Here is a 15,677-nt window from a genome sequence, read left to right as displayed (position 1 = left end):
CAGTGAGAGGAAAAGAGAGAAATCACCCCCAGGGGAATGGCCACACCTCGTCCCTTCTCCATTCTCTTCCTGGGATTTTGGGCAAACCCACATATACACTTGGTATGATCATCAAGTCACTGGTTCTGGGACTTGAACCACAGTCAGCTGTGTGGGTGTCCAGCAGTGTACCCACTACACCATCTGTTCACCTCCCCAATGTGCTTTTAAATAACTGATTTATTGAAGCGAGGGTGTTAGATGGTTCTTACGAGAACAGCAGCACAGCCCTGCAGGGGTTTAGTGAATAGTGTCTGCGTTGTAGACACTGAAAGACGTCATATCAGAGTGGTGCTTGTGCTACGATTAGGGTTGATTTGTTTCTGTTGTTTTGAATTTCCTAATTTCTTGGAGGGGGTTGCCAACACTACTGTTATATGTTAAACTTTGAGTAGAGGCTGTCAACTATAGAGGATTGTCAAGTCTAAAAGGTGACAGTAAAGTAAGGAACAAATACTGAGGGGAAAGGCCCAGTATAACATAGTCACTCACTCAGCCCTGCATATATTCGAATTTATAAATGGCGTACATTCCTTAGGGGAAAAAAATGCCAAATGAAACCGAAGTCTGCTTATGGAAAATCACCTGCTGTGGAAATTAGTCATGTTAACTAATGCAAAATAGGCGGGTATGTTCAACAGCTCTTTTCAGACACTGGCCGGGTGGGGAGGTACGGCAGTCTCCGAGGGAGGAAAACAGGCGATTCCCACAGCTGTTCCCTCGGTGCTAGCAGCAGTTTTCCACGCCACACTCAAGGGGAGGGAAATTCCAACGCGACTTCCAAGGAGGGGAGATCCAATGGAGTTACGGGTAGGGTAGCATTTGCAGGGTAGACACCAGGGGGAGTAGCTGTGCAAAAAAGGTGAACGCGTTTGTGGGCCAGCAGGTGGCGTGGTGGTTAAACTGGACTCCCACATGGCCGGCCACGTTCCAGACGTCATGGCTTGCTTTCTCCCCCTCTCTTTCTCTTTCTTTCATGAGTCCACATGCTCTATAGAAAATTTTAAAGTAATAAGTAAAATTAAATGAATATTATTTTTAAAAACCTGAGATTTGAGAAGAGGAATCCTCAAGTTTGTGTGGATAGTAATCTAGGAAGGACTACCAGAAGGGAAGGCTCTACACAGCACTGACATAGTTTCCGCTTTCAGAAAACAAGAAGAGAGAGACGCTGAATCGGATAGGGATTAGGCGGAGTCCACTGAAGGATCACGCCTTAGTAGTAGAAATAAATTATTCCCAGAATTAAAACTGCTCTGGGGGGCCCGCAGGCGGTGTGGTGGTTAAGGGCACTAGACTCCCACATGGCCAATTGTGGTTCAAGTCTTGGACCCTGGTGGCTTGCTTTTTCAGTTCCTCCCCACCCCTGTCCCTCTCTGGTCAAATTAAAATAAATAAATAAATAAAGTTAATACAAATAATTATTTAAAAAAAATTGCTCTGGACCGGCTGTAACTGATTTTTTTTTTTTTTTTTTTTTTTTTTTTAAGAATCATTTTAAGGGACCAGCAGTTAGCGTATGGCTGTGTCGCTGGACTCCCACGTACTTGACCGCAGTTCGCGTCCCGGACCCGGTGGCTTAAAACTCACGCCGGGCACGTGTGCGTGCATGCCCAAGATCCCGAGAGGAGAATGGAGGAGAAGGGATTGCGGCGTGGCCATCCCCCCTGGGGGATGATTTCTCGCTTTCTGTCTCTCTGTCTCTGTCTGTCTGGCGAGCGCACGTTCCCTATAGTGAAAACCTCTAAAAAAAAAAAAATCATTTTAAAAAATGATTTTAAAAACTAATTTATTTTACTTTGCTTATTTATTTATTTTAGTTTGACCAGAGAGAGACAGAGTGAGAGAGAGAAAGAGGGGAAATGAGAAAGCAAGCCACCAGGTCCAGGACTTGAACCACACGCAGTCCACTGTGTGGGAGCCTTTAACCACCATGCCACCTGCCAGCCTCTGACATAATTGAATTTGAAACTTTGGAAGGATCTAACGGATCTACAATTACTGAAAAGTGTGTTAGAAAAAAAAAATTTCAACGTTCCTTAGAGGCATACATCAAAAACCCTCATTCAACAATGCAGAATTTACAGTGTCTGGTATTCGGTACAAAATTAACAGACATGAAAAGATACAGGAAAATAAGACCCATGTCCATGAGAAAAATTAAGCACAAAGAACAGTTCTAGAATGATGGGGATTATAAAATTGGCAGAAAATGACCTTAAAGCAGCTATTAGAAATGTTACAAATATGCTTAAAGATATAAAGAAAAACACAAACAGGATGAGGCCAGAAATAGAAGATGTTTAAAAAGGGCCCAAATGTAACTTCTAGAAGTGAAAAGTGCAATATTTGAAATAAAAAATATAGTAAGTGAGACTCACTACTACAGATCATAGGTGATTAAATGCTAAGAAGACAATGAACTGGACGACTTAATAGACTATCCAATGAAGCATAGAGGAAAAAAGATAAAAAAGTAAACAAAAACCTGAACAGAATCTTGGTAACCTTCGGGAAATACCAAGTGATTTAATATACACATAACTATAGCCCCAGGAGGAAGCGGTAACAAGGCAGGAAAAATATTTGAAGAAATAGTGGCTCAATATTTTTCAAATTTTCCAACACCATAAACCTACAGATAGAGAAAAATCAATGAATTCCAAACATTAAAAACACAAGGACGGAGACCAGCAGTTGGTGTAGTGGCTATGTCACTGGACTCCCATGTAGTCGACTGCGCTTCGAGTCCTGGGCCTGGTGGCTTAAAGCTCACGCTGGGCGCGTGTGCGTGCGTGCCCAAGATCCCAAGAGGAGAATAGAGGAGAAGGGATTGCAGCGTGGTGGGGGCGGTGATTTCTCGCTTTCTTTCTCTGTGTCTCTCTCTGTCTCTCTTTCTGGCGAGCATATGCACCCTGTAGTAAAAACCTCTCAAAACAAAACAAACAACAAAACACAAGGAGAAACCAGAAGATGGCCTAACAGTTACATTGCTGGACTCCCATGTTGTCGACTGCGTTTTGAGTCCCGGACTAGGTGGCTTGAAACTCACGCTGTGTGTGTGCGCGTGTGCCCAAAATCCCAAGGAGAGTGGAGGAGCAGGGATGGGGCGTGGCAACCCCCGGGCAGGGGTAGTGATTTCTCACTTTCTCTCTGTCTCTCTCTGACGAGCACATGCATCCTATAGGAAACATCTCTTTCAGAAATAAAAGGGCACGAGAGAGATGCCAGAGCATCGTCGAATGGCTGAGAGCCAGTCGGAGTGGTCAGACTCACAGCCGTGGAAAGGAGGGTGGTGGGTGCCAGGAAGCCGGGGAGGGGCGCGCGGCAGTGCCCAGACACCGTGCTATGTAGGAAATGCCGTACCACTGGAGTCCCAGTCGTGCGAGATGAGATTTACAGACTGGTGGTGGCAGCGGCCACGCAGTACTGTGGGTGGACTGAACTCACTGACTGTGGGCTTAGAAATCCTTGCCATGTTAAATTCTTTGCTATGTATATTTTACCACAATACAGAAATGGGGAAACCAAATAATTGTCCTAGGCTGTTGTCATAGGGCACGTGTGCTTACTGGAGAGAGACAGAGGGCCAGTGAGAAATCAGCCCCTCCCCAGGAGGCGTGGCCACACTGTGGTCCCCTCTTCTCCGTCTCCCTCCTGGGACCTTGGGCACGAGGCACACGTGCTCAGTGTGACTGTCAGGCCATTAGTTCAGGGCTTGAAACGTGCTCACCACCGCGCCACCTGCTGGCCCTGGAAAGTTAAATTTCTGAATGAAAGTGCTAAACAGAAAAGGCTTGAAAGGAGGAGGATTAAAAGGAAAAAAAAGAAAAAAGCCTTGTTACTAGGCCAGCCCCGTAGTGTATCCAGAATATACTAGGAACTTTTACAACTCAGTAGTAACCTAATTAAACTGTTACTACCGGGGGTGGTAAGTACGTCGGGAACATAGGCGAGTTAGAGTCGCAGCGATGGTCCCCGCCGCCGTCAGAACGCCCGGCGTTAACAGGACGAGCAGACGCTGGCGAGGGGGTGGAACAGTTAGAACCAATACAGGCAACAGTGGATGTGAAATGCGAAGAATTTTCAGAAATGTTATGCTAAGGGGAAAACGCACAAAAGTGTCCATATTATATGATTGTATTTAAGTGGCGTTCTAGGGCCAGCCCATGGACTGGGAGGGTTAATGCAGCCAATCGCACAGGGTCCCCCAAGTTGTGGTTCGAGTACTTGACCCTGTGGCTTAAACACAACAGGTGTGTGTGTGTGTGTGTGTGTGTGTCCGTGTCCAAAATCCCAAAAGGAGGGAGAAATGCAGGAGGAGGGATTGCTGCGTGACCGTGCCCCATGGGGCTGCTGCTCCCCTGCCGACGGCATGTGCCCTCCGGATAAATGTTTTAGAAAGCCCTGCTAGAAGGGCTGTCGTGATGGAAAGCAGGGCAGCGATCGCCAGGCGCCAGGCTGGGAAGTTACACGGAAGGACACGCAGGCCTCTGGAGAGTGATAGGTAGCTCTGTACACTCGGCGCGGTAGTATGCAGCACCATTGTAAACCTTTGCCAAAACTTACAACTGGACACTTAACACTGATGAACTTTTTTGCTGTTGTTGCTTTTGTTTCCCTCTCTCTGTTTCCTTTTCTACAAACTTCTCTACCCTCAGATTGATCTTCCAAGTTTGGGACGAAATCGACCATCCACAAGATGACTAGAAATTGCTGCAGGACCACAAGAAATATGGGGAAGCAGGAAAATACCTCTCCTCCAAGGGAAAAGGATAACTCCTCTTCATCCACACACAGTTCAATGGAAGTCATGGAAATGTCTGATAAAGAATTCAGAACATTCATAATGAGAGGGCCAGTGAGAAATCAGCCCCTCCCCAGGAGGCGTGGCCACACTGTGGTCCCCTCTTCTCCGTCTCCCTCCTGGGACCTTGGGCACGAGGCACACGTGCTCAGTGTGACTGTCAGGCCATTAGTTCAGGGCTTGAAACGTGCTCACCACCGCGCCACCTGCTGGCCCTGGAAAGTTAAATTTCTGAATGAAAGTGCTAAACAGAAAAGGCTTGAAAGGAGGAGGATTAAAAGGAAAAAAAAGAAAAAAGCCTTGTTACTAGGCCAGCCCCGTAGTGTATCCAGAATATACTAGGAACTTTTACAACTCAGTAGTAACCTAATTAAACTGTTACTACCGGGGGTGGTAAGTACGTCGGGAACATAGGCGAGTTAGAGTCGCAGCGATGGTCCCCGCCGCCGTCAGAACGCCCGGCGTTAACAGGACGAGCAGACGCTGGCGAGGGGGTGGAACAGTTAGAACCAATACAGGCAACAGTGGATGTGAAATGCGAAGAATTTTCAGAAATGTTATGCTAAGGGGAAAACGCACAAAAGTGTCCATATTATATGATTGTATTTAAGTGGCGTTCTAGGGCCAGCCCATGGACTGGGAGGGTTAATGCAGCCAATCGCACAGGGTCCCCCAAGTTGTGGTTCGAGTACTTGACCCTGTGGCTTAAACACAACAGGTGTGTGTGTGTGTGTGTGTGTGTGTGTCCGTGTCCAAAATCCCAAAAGGAGGGAGAAATGCAGGAGGAGGGATTGCTGCGTGACCGTGCCCCATGGGGCTGCTGCTCCCCTGCCGACGGCATGTGCCCTCCGGATAAATGTTTTAGAAAGCCCTGCTAGAAGGGCTGTCGTGATGGAAAGCAGGGCAGCGATCGCCAGGCGCCAGGCTGGGAAGTTACACGGAAGGACACGCAGGCCTCTGGAGAGTGATAGGTAGCTCTGTACACTCGGCGCGGTAGTATGCAGCACCATTGTAAACCTTTGCCAAAACTTACAACTGGACACTTAACACTGATGAACTTTTTTGTGTTTAAATTATACCAGTACTATGTTTTTTTTTTTTAAAGACAAAATTCCAATGTAATGTAGTGCTTAATTTAATTTAATTTTAATTTTTTGAGAGTTTTTTTGCTATAGGGCGCATGCACTCTCCAGAAAGACAGAGACAGAGAGAGACAGAGAGACAGAAAGCAAGAAGTCACCCCCCAGAAGGGATGGCCACGCCGCAATCCCTTTTCCTCCATTCTCCTCTTGAGATCTTGGGCATGCACACACACGCTTCTGGCGTGAGTTTTAAGCCACCGGGTCTGGGACTTGAACCACAGTCAACTACATGCGAGTCCAGAAACAGCCATTATGCTAACTTGCTGGTCCCTAGTGCTTAATTTTAAATCACGTAATACTTGTAAATCATGGCTAAATTCTATATTGCTTTCCAGAAATGACTCAAAACAGAGAATAAGTCAGCAGGAGAAACAGCACCTGTACGTTTTATGAGAGGCTAACTCCGAAATGGCTTTGAGAGTGGAAATGAAAGTAGTGAAGCATCCATTTATTAACTACTTTCTAAAACCAACAAACAGAACCCCAAATAGTCTGGATGTGCTTGAATAAAGAGTTTGTAAGCATTTTTAAAAAGCATTTAAAAAATTATACCAGTAAGGCTAACGAAGTTCATCGCACGCTAACACAGTGGACGGCTTCGGGAGCTCCGTGAGCAGTGCCAGCAGGGAGCTCTTACAGAGGGCCTGCCCGGCGGGTCAGTGCGCTTGGGCTGTGGGGTCACAGGATCTCAGCTTGTACCGGTCCTGACAGAGCAGAACCCAACTGCAGTAACAAGAACAACGTGAGGGGCCAACAGGTGGCACAGTGGCTACAGCGCTGGACCCCACATGGCCGACCGTGGTTGAGCCCCGGACCTGGTGGTTTGAAACTCATGCTGGGTACGTGCGTGCGTGCGTCCAGAATCCCAGGAAGAGAACAGAGGAGAAGGGATTGCGACGTGACCATCTCTCGCGTTCTGTCTCTCTGCCTCTAAAGTGAGCACACATACCTTATAGCAAAAATGTTTCTAAAAAATGAAAGTAACCGTATGAAATCATTGCCGGCTAAAACCCCGCCGTCGTTTCTGTGAGTAATCGAGAGGCGAGGCAAAGAGGGAGAAAGGAGTTTATTTAGCATGTTCGAGCACCAGCACTGGACAGCACAAAGCCCAGGACAGAAATTTCCAGCACGTATCCGCGGTCACACCCCTCGCTTACCCTCTATAACACAGACGTGGCTGGCTCCGCGCTGCACCCACCCCCTGCTTTCCCGGCATCGTCTGTGCGTCTTCTCCTTTCATACGACATTTACGACCCGGTTTATGTTCTACGGCGACACTGAATCTGTTAACTCAGACCTGCGGCTTACATTGATAGATTAAGGGACACTACAACATCTTTTCTTTATACTTTTTGTGTGTGTGTGTGGTTTTGCCATAGGACATGTGTGCTTGCTGGAGAAAGAGACCGAGACAGTGAGAGGGAAAGTGAGAAATCACCCCCAGTGGGGATGGCCACACCCCAATCCCTCCTCCCTTCTTTCTTTTTTTTTTTTTTTTTTTTTTTTTTTTAGGGGTTTTTTTTTTTTGAGAGGTTTTTGCTATGAGGTGCGTGTGCTTGCTAGAAAGAGAGAGACAGAAAGCAAGAAATCACCCCCCGGGGGGGATGGCCATGCTGCAATCCCTTCTCTTCCATTCTCCTCTCGGGATCTTGGGCATGCATGCACATGCTCCTGGAGTGAGGTTTAAGCCACCGGGTCCGGGACTCGAACCACGGTCAGCTAATGGGAGTTCAGCAACATAGCCATTACACTAACTGCTGGTCCTCCTCTCCCATTTCTCACCTAGGATTTTGAGTGCTTACTCATGTGCTCAAAGGTCTGGAACCAGTTGACCATGTGGGTGTCTAGCATCCCAACCACCATGCCACCTGCTGGGCCTTTAAACTACACTGTGTAACAAAGCAGTCTAAACACCTGTGAATAACTGTTATGGTAACACTCACACAGTTTTCCCATTTAACCTGTTACACTGTGTCCCTTGAGTAAACATTCTCACCTCTTAAGATTTCTGGCCTGAGACCCGGACATTGTATTTTTTGATCATTGTCTAAAATAAGTGGCTTAAGTTTCCTCTTCTAAGCAAACAGGCTTATATGACCTTATTTGCTGTAATAGTTACAGATTACATTAGTTACAGAAGCTAAAAGCACCAGTTAACCTTTAAAGTATAAGAAAGAGGAATAAAGTAAAGGAAAAACAAAGGATGTTGGGGCCAGCTGGTAGTCTGGTGGTTAAGGCACTGGGATGCCCATGGGGCCAACTGTGGTTCAAGTCCCAGACCCGGTGACTTGTTTTTAACTTTCTCTCTCTCTCTGGTGACCACATATGCCTTGTAGCAAATGAAAATAATAATAATAAATAAAATTAAATAATAGTTTAAGAAAAAAAGTTTAAAAATTGTTTGTTTGTTTCCCATTATGAAGTGATCCGTACAGACCCTGTATTTTCTGTTTCAGGTGCTTAGAAGAACATGTAGTTCTCATCAGACAAATGGCACCTATCACAGACGCTCGCTGACATGGAGCACTCTGCACAGAGAAACAGGCACCTTACCCAGCACCCCACCCAGCACCCCAGCTATGCCTACAAAGTCCAGAAAGGTCCAGTGAATTAGATCACTTGTGTCTGTGTGGGGAGAGAGCACCTGGCAGGCTCATTTAATACCTAAGAGCAAGTTGGGGGATATGGTATTGGGTTCTCCGGAAAGTCAGGACACATTCTTGCATAGCAAAACAGAAAAATAGCCCCTTACTTTCCTGAAGACCTAAGGAATCCTTGATTATATTCACAAGGCCACCCTTAAGGCATAGCAGGAAGATTGCTTTAAGGTCTCTGCGATAATTGGGAAGAAAGTGTGAGAACGAGAGAGGAAGGAGGAAGTCTCTTTAACAACAACAAAAAGCAGACTTGTTATTTCCAGGTATATGGCAAGAATCTCAGTCCTGGGTCCAGCAGTTAGCATAATAGCTGTGTCGTTGGACTCTCATATAGTCAATTGTGGTTCAAGTCCCAGACCTGGTGGCTTAAACTCAACGCTGGGTGCATGTGCGTGCGTGCCCAAGATCCCAAGAGGAGAATGGAGGAGAAGGGATTGCGGCGTGACCATCTCCCGGGGGATGGTTTCTCACTTTCTGTCTCTCTGTCTCTCTCAGTCTTTACATTTAGATGTATATGACGTATGATTTTCTTTATCTCCTAAAGCTCAGGGTAACTTCTGACTCTAAGTCCCCATTCTGCTGCGTCCATGGGAGGTGTAACTCCACCCACCTTTGGCACAAATCTGTCTCCTCATAGTTGCTTCAAGTCGGGATTTTCTCACAGAGGCCCTGAGATGGGAGGAGGCTGGGCAGAGGAGGGAGGAGTACTCAGGTCTTTGGGGCACCACCACACAGGTGGGATGTCTGGTTTTGCCAGTCCGTGCTAACTCGGGGCCATACCTGGTGTTTGGGAATCATTGCTAAGGCCAGAAACCTCATTTTAAAATCCTCCCAGTCTACCACGTTTTTTTGGTGGGGCTGGTGAGCTATTTTACCTTCCTGCTGGGCTTCTGGGATGGCTACTGCTTCTCGGACCCAGATGGGCCTCTGTCTCCTTCCCATCCTCTGCTTTTGCACTTTCTTTTCTTCTTTTCTTCTCTTTCCTTTCTTTTCTTTTCTTTCTTTCTTTTTTTTTTAAAAATATTTCTATAAATTGAGCAATGATACGTGTGTATTCAGGAAAAGCACACATTGTAAGTGTAAAACTTAGTGAATATTCACAAGGAAAACACGACCTCTGGAATCACTCCCAGGCCGAGACGAGGTCAGCAGCGTCCCAGGAGCCTCACCTCGCCCCCTCCCAGCGAGCCCCCCACTCTGCGGAAGCCCACACGCCAGGCTCCCCTGCTCCAGCTGTAGGCCTCCTGACCTTGGCGTCAGTTCCAACCCTCAGTCCGAACTGTCGTCTCTCTGACCGTTCTGCTTTCCCTCGTGTCTGAGGGGTGTCACTTCACGTTGCTTCATGACGCTTCCCTGACCTGTCATCCTATTACTCGTTTTAAGTCCTGCACTTTACTCGTGCACTCGGCTATCGAAGGGCACGTGGGTGGTCTCGTTTGGGGCTGTTATACTGAAAGCAGCCGTGACTGTTTGGGAACACGTCTTTCGGGACACACGCCTGTGCTTGGTGCCTAGCGAGAGGTGGAACCCCGGGCCACAGGGTGTGCTGCCGCCGAGCAACGTGCCCGAGCCGCAGCTGCTCCAGGCCCTCACCAACACTTTCAGACCATAGTAGTTTCACTCTGCTTTGCTCTCTGATCAGTGGGAGTGATTACTTTTTAAAACATTCTTTAGAATTATTTTATTATTATCATTTTTCAATTTGACCAGAAAGAGACAAAGAGAGAGAGGGAAGGTGACAAAGCCAGCTACCATGAACCGTGGTCGACCATGTGGGAGTCCAGTGCCTCAGCCTCCATGCCACCTGCTGGCCCCGAGATGGATTGCTTCTTCTTGGAATATTTATTATCCCAGAGGTGTATGTGCAGACATGAGAGAGAGTGAGACAGAGATAAAGAACACATGCACGGGAGGGAAGAGAGGGAAGGAAGGATGGACAGACAGAAGGCAGCTCCCTTCTCCTCCTGGAATTTTGGGCACCTTCCTGTTACAGGCACTCTTTTTTTTTTTTTTTTTTTTTTTTAGAGGTTTTTGCTATAGGTCACGTGCACTCGCCAGACAGAGACAGAGAGAAAGAAAGCGAGAAATCACCCCGGGGCGGGGGGAGGTGATGGCCATGCCGCAGTCCCTTCTCCTCCATTCTCTCGGGATCTTGGGCACACACGCACACACGCACGGCGGTTACATGCACTTTTGCGGGGACTAACCCTCCTCATGAGAGCTAGTGTTCGCCCCATCTTGCAAGACGGCGTAATCCATCCTGAGTGCTGTCTCTGTCATCCACACGCCACCACCAGCCCTCACCTCCAAGAGATCTTACCACAGGCCAGCAGGTGGCATGGCGTTAGGGTGCCAGATTCCTGCACCGCTCACCACGGTTCAAGTCCTGGACCTAGTGGCTTGAAAACCAAAACAAATAAATAGATAAACAAACAAATAAGTGTTAAAAAAAATGTCACCATCTAGTGCCAATTACGCCAGGGGCTAAATTCCAAAACAAGAATCTTTTGGGGACATACTGTTATCTAAACCATAGCAAGATGGGAGGTAAACAACTTAGGAAAATAGTTTGGCAGTTTCTTAAAAAGTTAAGCATAGGATCTAACTGTTCGACTCCTAGCTATTTATCCAAGAGAAATGAAGGCTTGCAGCCATCAAAGACTTGTGATAGAATGCTTACCGCACTTCCATTTGTAATGGCCCTAAACTCGCAACAGCCCCAACGGCTATCAACCGTGGGTGGCTAGCTGTCACTTTACGGGCGGACTCGCTGTGCCGTTACGAGCAGTGGAGGCGCACAGACAATGCGAGGTAGTTAGGCCGAGGGAGAAGCCAGCCGGGGCAGCACGGGCTGTGACTCCACCCCGCACCTACCGTGATCGCAGGCCGCGTCCTTGCTGGCGTGCCAACGTGGTGAATTACTGGTTTCCGAGTGTTAAACCATCCTCGCATTACAGTGACACACCCCACTTGGTCATGACATACAGGTCAAAAGGTTCATGGAAAATGTGTATTAGGAGAAAACTGGATTTCATTTTTTTTTTTTTTGCACCAAAATAAACTTATGCTTGGGCCAGCCCGTAGTACGACAGTTAAAGCTGTGTGGGGGCCAGCAAGTGGCGTGGTGCTTAAATCCCTGGACTCCCACTTGGCCAGCCATGGTTCGAGTCCCAGCCTGGGCGGCTTGAAACGCAGGGCACGTGTGCATGAATGCCCAAAATCCTAGGAGGAGAATGGAGGACGAGGGATTGAGGCATGGCCGTCCCCCTCCTGGGGTAGGGGTAGAGGGCTGTTTCTCAGTTTCTCTGGCTCTCTTGGGTGGGAGCATGTGCCTATGGCAAAAATCTTAACAAAACAGAGTAAACTCATACTGCAATTCCACTTCTCTGTGAACCTTCTGAAGCCCCGTGTAGTATCTTTTTTCTATTTTATTGGACTTGGTTTGCTAACAGTGCGCCATGGACTCCCACGTGATGTTTACCAGGCTGTTGATCTCTAATGACCTCCTTCCCCTTGTAATTCCTCTGGTTTTTGTATCAGTCATGTTGACCTCAGAGGAGGAGTTGAAAAACACCTTTTCCCCAGGGATAGCCTGTACAGAAGTGATAGGCGAAATGATCTATAAATGTCAGGTCAAGTTAGGTAAAATACTGTTCAAGTCTTAGATATCAGTACTGACCTGTCTATTCGAAATATCGAGGGCGGGATGCTCAGATCTCTGACTGTAATTGTGGAATTTCTCTTCCTTACAGTTCTGTCAATTTTTGCTTCTTATACGACAGCATTTCGTATCATTTTCTCTTAAATTAACCCCTCATGTCCTCATTATAAAATGACTGTCTATTGCAGGTAATATTTTTTGCTCTGATGTCTGCTTTGTCCATTATTAATATTGTTTCCCTTTTTTTTTTTTTTAAAAAAAAAAAGTTATTTATTTGTTGTGATTTGGGGCTGCCGAATCTGGGACTTGAACCCTAGCTCACTACATGGGAGTCTAGTGTTTCACCCGCCATGCTACCTGCCAGCCCCGCCAGCTTCCTTTTGGTTAGTGTTAGCATAGTATGTCTTTCCCTGTTCTTTTACTTAATTTTCTTATTATTTTTTAAAAGAGATTTTTGCTATAGGGTGTGTGTGCTTACCAGAGAGACAGAGAGAGAGACACTGAGAAATCACCCCCTGGGGGATGGCCACACAGCAGTCTTCTCCCCCATTCTCCTCTCGGGATCTTGGGCCCGGTGTGAGTTTAAGCCTCTGGGTTGGAGACTCGAACTGCAGTCGACTACGTGGGAGTCCAGCGGCGTAGCCGCTACGCCCTCTGCTGGTCCCTCTTACTTTATTAGTGTGTAAGTTTATAGCTGTCATTTTGCTCTTTGCTCTCTACTCGTTGAGCTTTTGTGTGCTTCCAATTTCTCTCTTCTGGCCTCTTCCACCCAGGCATACACCTCCTCTCTGAGGGGGTGGGGGCGAGGTAGTTTGTCGCTGGACATGGCCCTCAGAGCCGGGCAGGGAAGCCACACACACGGTCAGGTCATCAGGAGCGTGTCGACGGCCTAGGCAGGCCAGACCACATGGAGGGATCCTACCTGGGAGGTTGCCGGTTTGAGCCCAGACACCTCCCTGAGCCTGCCTGTGTCATAGCACCTGTGGGGTGCTCCCTCCCTCCGCTCTCTGTCTCTCTCTCTTGGAAGACAGAGAGAGGGAGGGACAGAGAGGAAGGGGGGGGGAAGAAACCTTAAAGAAAAGGCCCACCGCTCACATAACGAGGCTTCCTAGGAGAGCTGGACAGGCTTCCTAAGCGGGTCCAGAACAGCCCAGAGCCGGGAAAGACGGAGCGGGTTTCCTTTGGGGAGGAGGTGGGTCTGCAGCCAGGGCTGGTGCCCGCATGGTTTCAACTTCCCGCTGGCACCACCAGGGGGAGCACCAGGCCTTTCTCATCAGCCTGTCCCGTCAGCGCAGAGGGAAGAGGGAGGTGAGGCTATGTGCTGGCCTCCCACATGCTGCCCGCGGTTTCCGCCCTGGACCTGGTGCCTTGAACATCATGCCAGGCGGGTGTGCCCAGAATCCAGGGGGGAATGGAAGAGCAGGGGCTGTGGTGTGGCCATCCTGGGGGTCACTTCTCACCTTCCTTCTCCCTCTCTCTGGCGAGCTAGCCACTGGCAAAAACCTTTAAAAAAAAGAAAAAGAAAAAAGAGAAAAAAGGAAAAGCTGTGAGCCGCCAGACGCGGAAACGTGGAGTCAGGTGCCGTGACCGTGGTGGTCGGTCTCCCACACCCCTGTACATTCCACAGCACAGCCCGGGCATGTTCTCAGCAGGACGCCCCCTGCCCCCCCACCGTGTGGCCACTGTGGGCAGAAACCTACTGCGGGCGTGGGCGCAGCGCCTGCCGGGCCGCGGGAGCAAGCCCCACCTGCTCTCCCAGTCTGCATCTTCGAGTGCTTTGCTCATGGCTCACCTGACCAAGGGGCAGTGAGGACGCTGGCTCTGTCCCCTGCCCTTGTCCCTGTCCAGGCTGCCCTCAGAGCAGTTTTCATGGGGCCTTCCTGATGGCCGGTGTTTCCCTCCTCCCGCCATCCTGCCTTTTTGCTGGGCAGTCCACTTGGGTGCGCGTTATGTGAGCAAGTCTCACCCGTGTGAGGACTAGAGACGGGAGGACTCAGGACAGACCCAGAGGGAAATAGGGGATACTTTTCAAAAATCTAGTTTCAGGGACCAGCACTTGGCGTGGTGGTTACGTTGCTAGACCCCCACGTAGTTCACTGTGGTTCAGGACCCAGACATGGCGGCTTAAAAATCAAAACCCAGGCTGGGTGAGTGTGCGTGCATGCCCAAGATCCCGAGAGGAGAATGGAGGAGAAGGGATTGCGGCGTGGCCATCCCCCCTGGGGGGTGATTTCTCGCTGTCTGTCTTTTTCTGTCATGTGCCCTGTAGCAAAAGTCTCCCTTAAAAAATCCAATTTTACGTTTATCTCATGGCAAACCAAGTGTCTCTTTTATTCTATTTAAAATAAAACCTCAATATTCATCTCTGCCTTTGTGCTTATCGGTCTGTGTAATTTCTCTTTTATTTTTGTTGTTTAGGTTTCACTGCTGCATATCCAACACAATCTTCTATTCCTTTTAAATATCAGCCTGCAGGAATCCCAGAATCAGAAAAGAAAGGATTCAATAGTCAAACCAAGAGATTTTATCACAAAAAGGTAATAATGACATCTGAGAGGTTCTTTGCATTTTCACCTCAGCGGCGGCGTGTCCCTGTGGACAGTAGAGGGCAGTGTTGTCCAGGAGCCAGATCATCTCTCTACAAAGGGCCTTAAAGAGCTTGGGAAAGATGAAACTCAGAGGGAAGCATCCACGGTACCAAAAATACCAAACTGGACAAAAAATAGTTTTTTTAAAAGAAAAAGCTAGACTTTCAAAATTATTCAAAAAAATCTCATTGTATCAAGTAAAAGGCTGGCCCCACCACCCACACTTTTCGTAAGAGAAGAAATCACAGGCTTTTTTCCAAATAACTTTAAGGGATGACTCTAAGACACTTAAAAGTACCTCTGCAAGGAGGCCCAGCCCCTGCCTGAACTTCCTGAACTGCGTATTCTTACCGTTCCGTATTCCGCTGTGTCTCTTTCCTTGGGATTTCTGGGACCTGACCTCGCCTTTCGCCAGCAGGGGGCGGGAGCAACTCAGCATCCTCAGTCTCCAGTCTTCACTCCTTCCCTTAAGCAAGACCTTGAGGACCACATTCTTGTGGAGCAGTCGCCATCCCAGTTACCTTTCACAGCATTCCAGAAATGGTTTGGATCCTGTCACCTCGCCTCGGTGGCGGTGGCACGAACAGGAGGTGGAGGTTCTGAGTGTGGGCAAGGCACGGGCTGAGGGCTTTGGCAAGCCCTCTGCCCCAGGCCCGATGCCTTCTTTGTGAGTAAGAACATTGAGCTAGGGAATGGTTTAAGTTCCTTCTGTGCTGATAGTTTAGTTTTCTTTTTTTTTGTTTGTTTGCTTAGATTTTTACCATAGGGCATGTGTTTCCAGAG

At 48.1% G+C, this 15,677-nt stretch overlaps 1 protein-coding gene across 8 annotated transcripts in view; it reads left to right on the top strand.

Annotated features, from left to right (window-relative positions):
• Window positions 1–15,677, top strand: part of STPG1 (sperm tail PG-rich repeat containing 1) — a 55,356-nt gene that overhangs the window by 3,905 nt on the left and 35,774 nt on the right. For all 8 annotated transcript variants that reach the window (XM_006159391.3, XM_006159392.3, XM_006159393.3 and 5 more), the window contains 2 exons: window positions 8,445–8,588; window positions 14,725–14,843. In XM_006159391.3, coding sequence (XP_006159453.1) covers window positions 8,507–8,588; window positions 14,725–14,843 — 201 coding nt within the window. In that variant the 5' untranslated portion in view covers window positions 8,445–8,506. The remainder of the gene's footprint in view (window positions 1–8,444; window positions 8,589–14,724; window positions 14,844–15,677) is intronic.

Source organism: Tupaia chinensis, unplaced genomic scaffold, assembly GCF_000334495.1.
Source record: "Tupaia chinensis unplaced genomic scaffold, TupChi_1.0 Scaffold000628_1, whole genome shotgun sequence".
NCBI lineage: Eukaryota > Metazoa > Chordata > Mammalia > Scandentia > Tupaiidae > Tupaia > Tupaia belangeri.
Note: the sequence above shows the minus strand (reverse complement) of the source record. Positions and strands in the feature narration are given on the sequence as shown.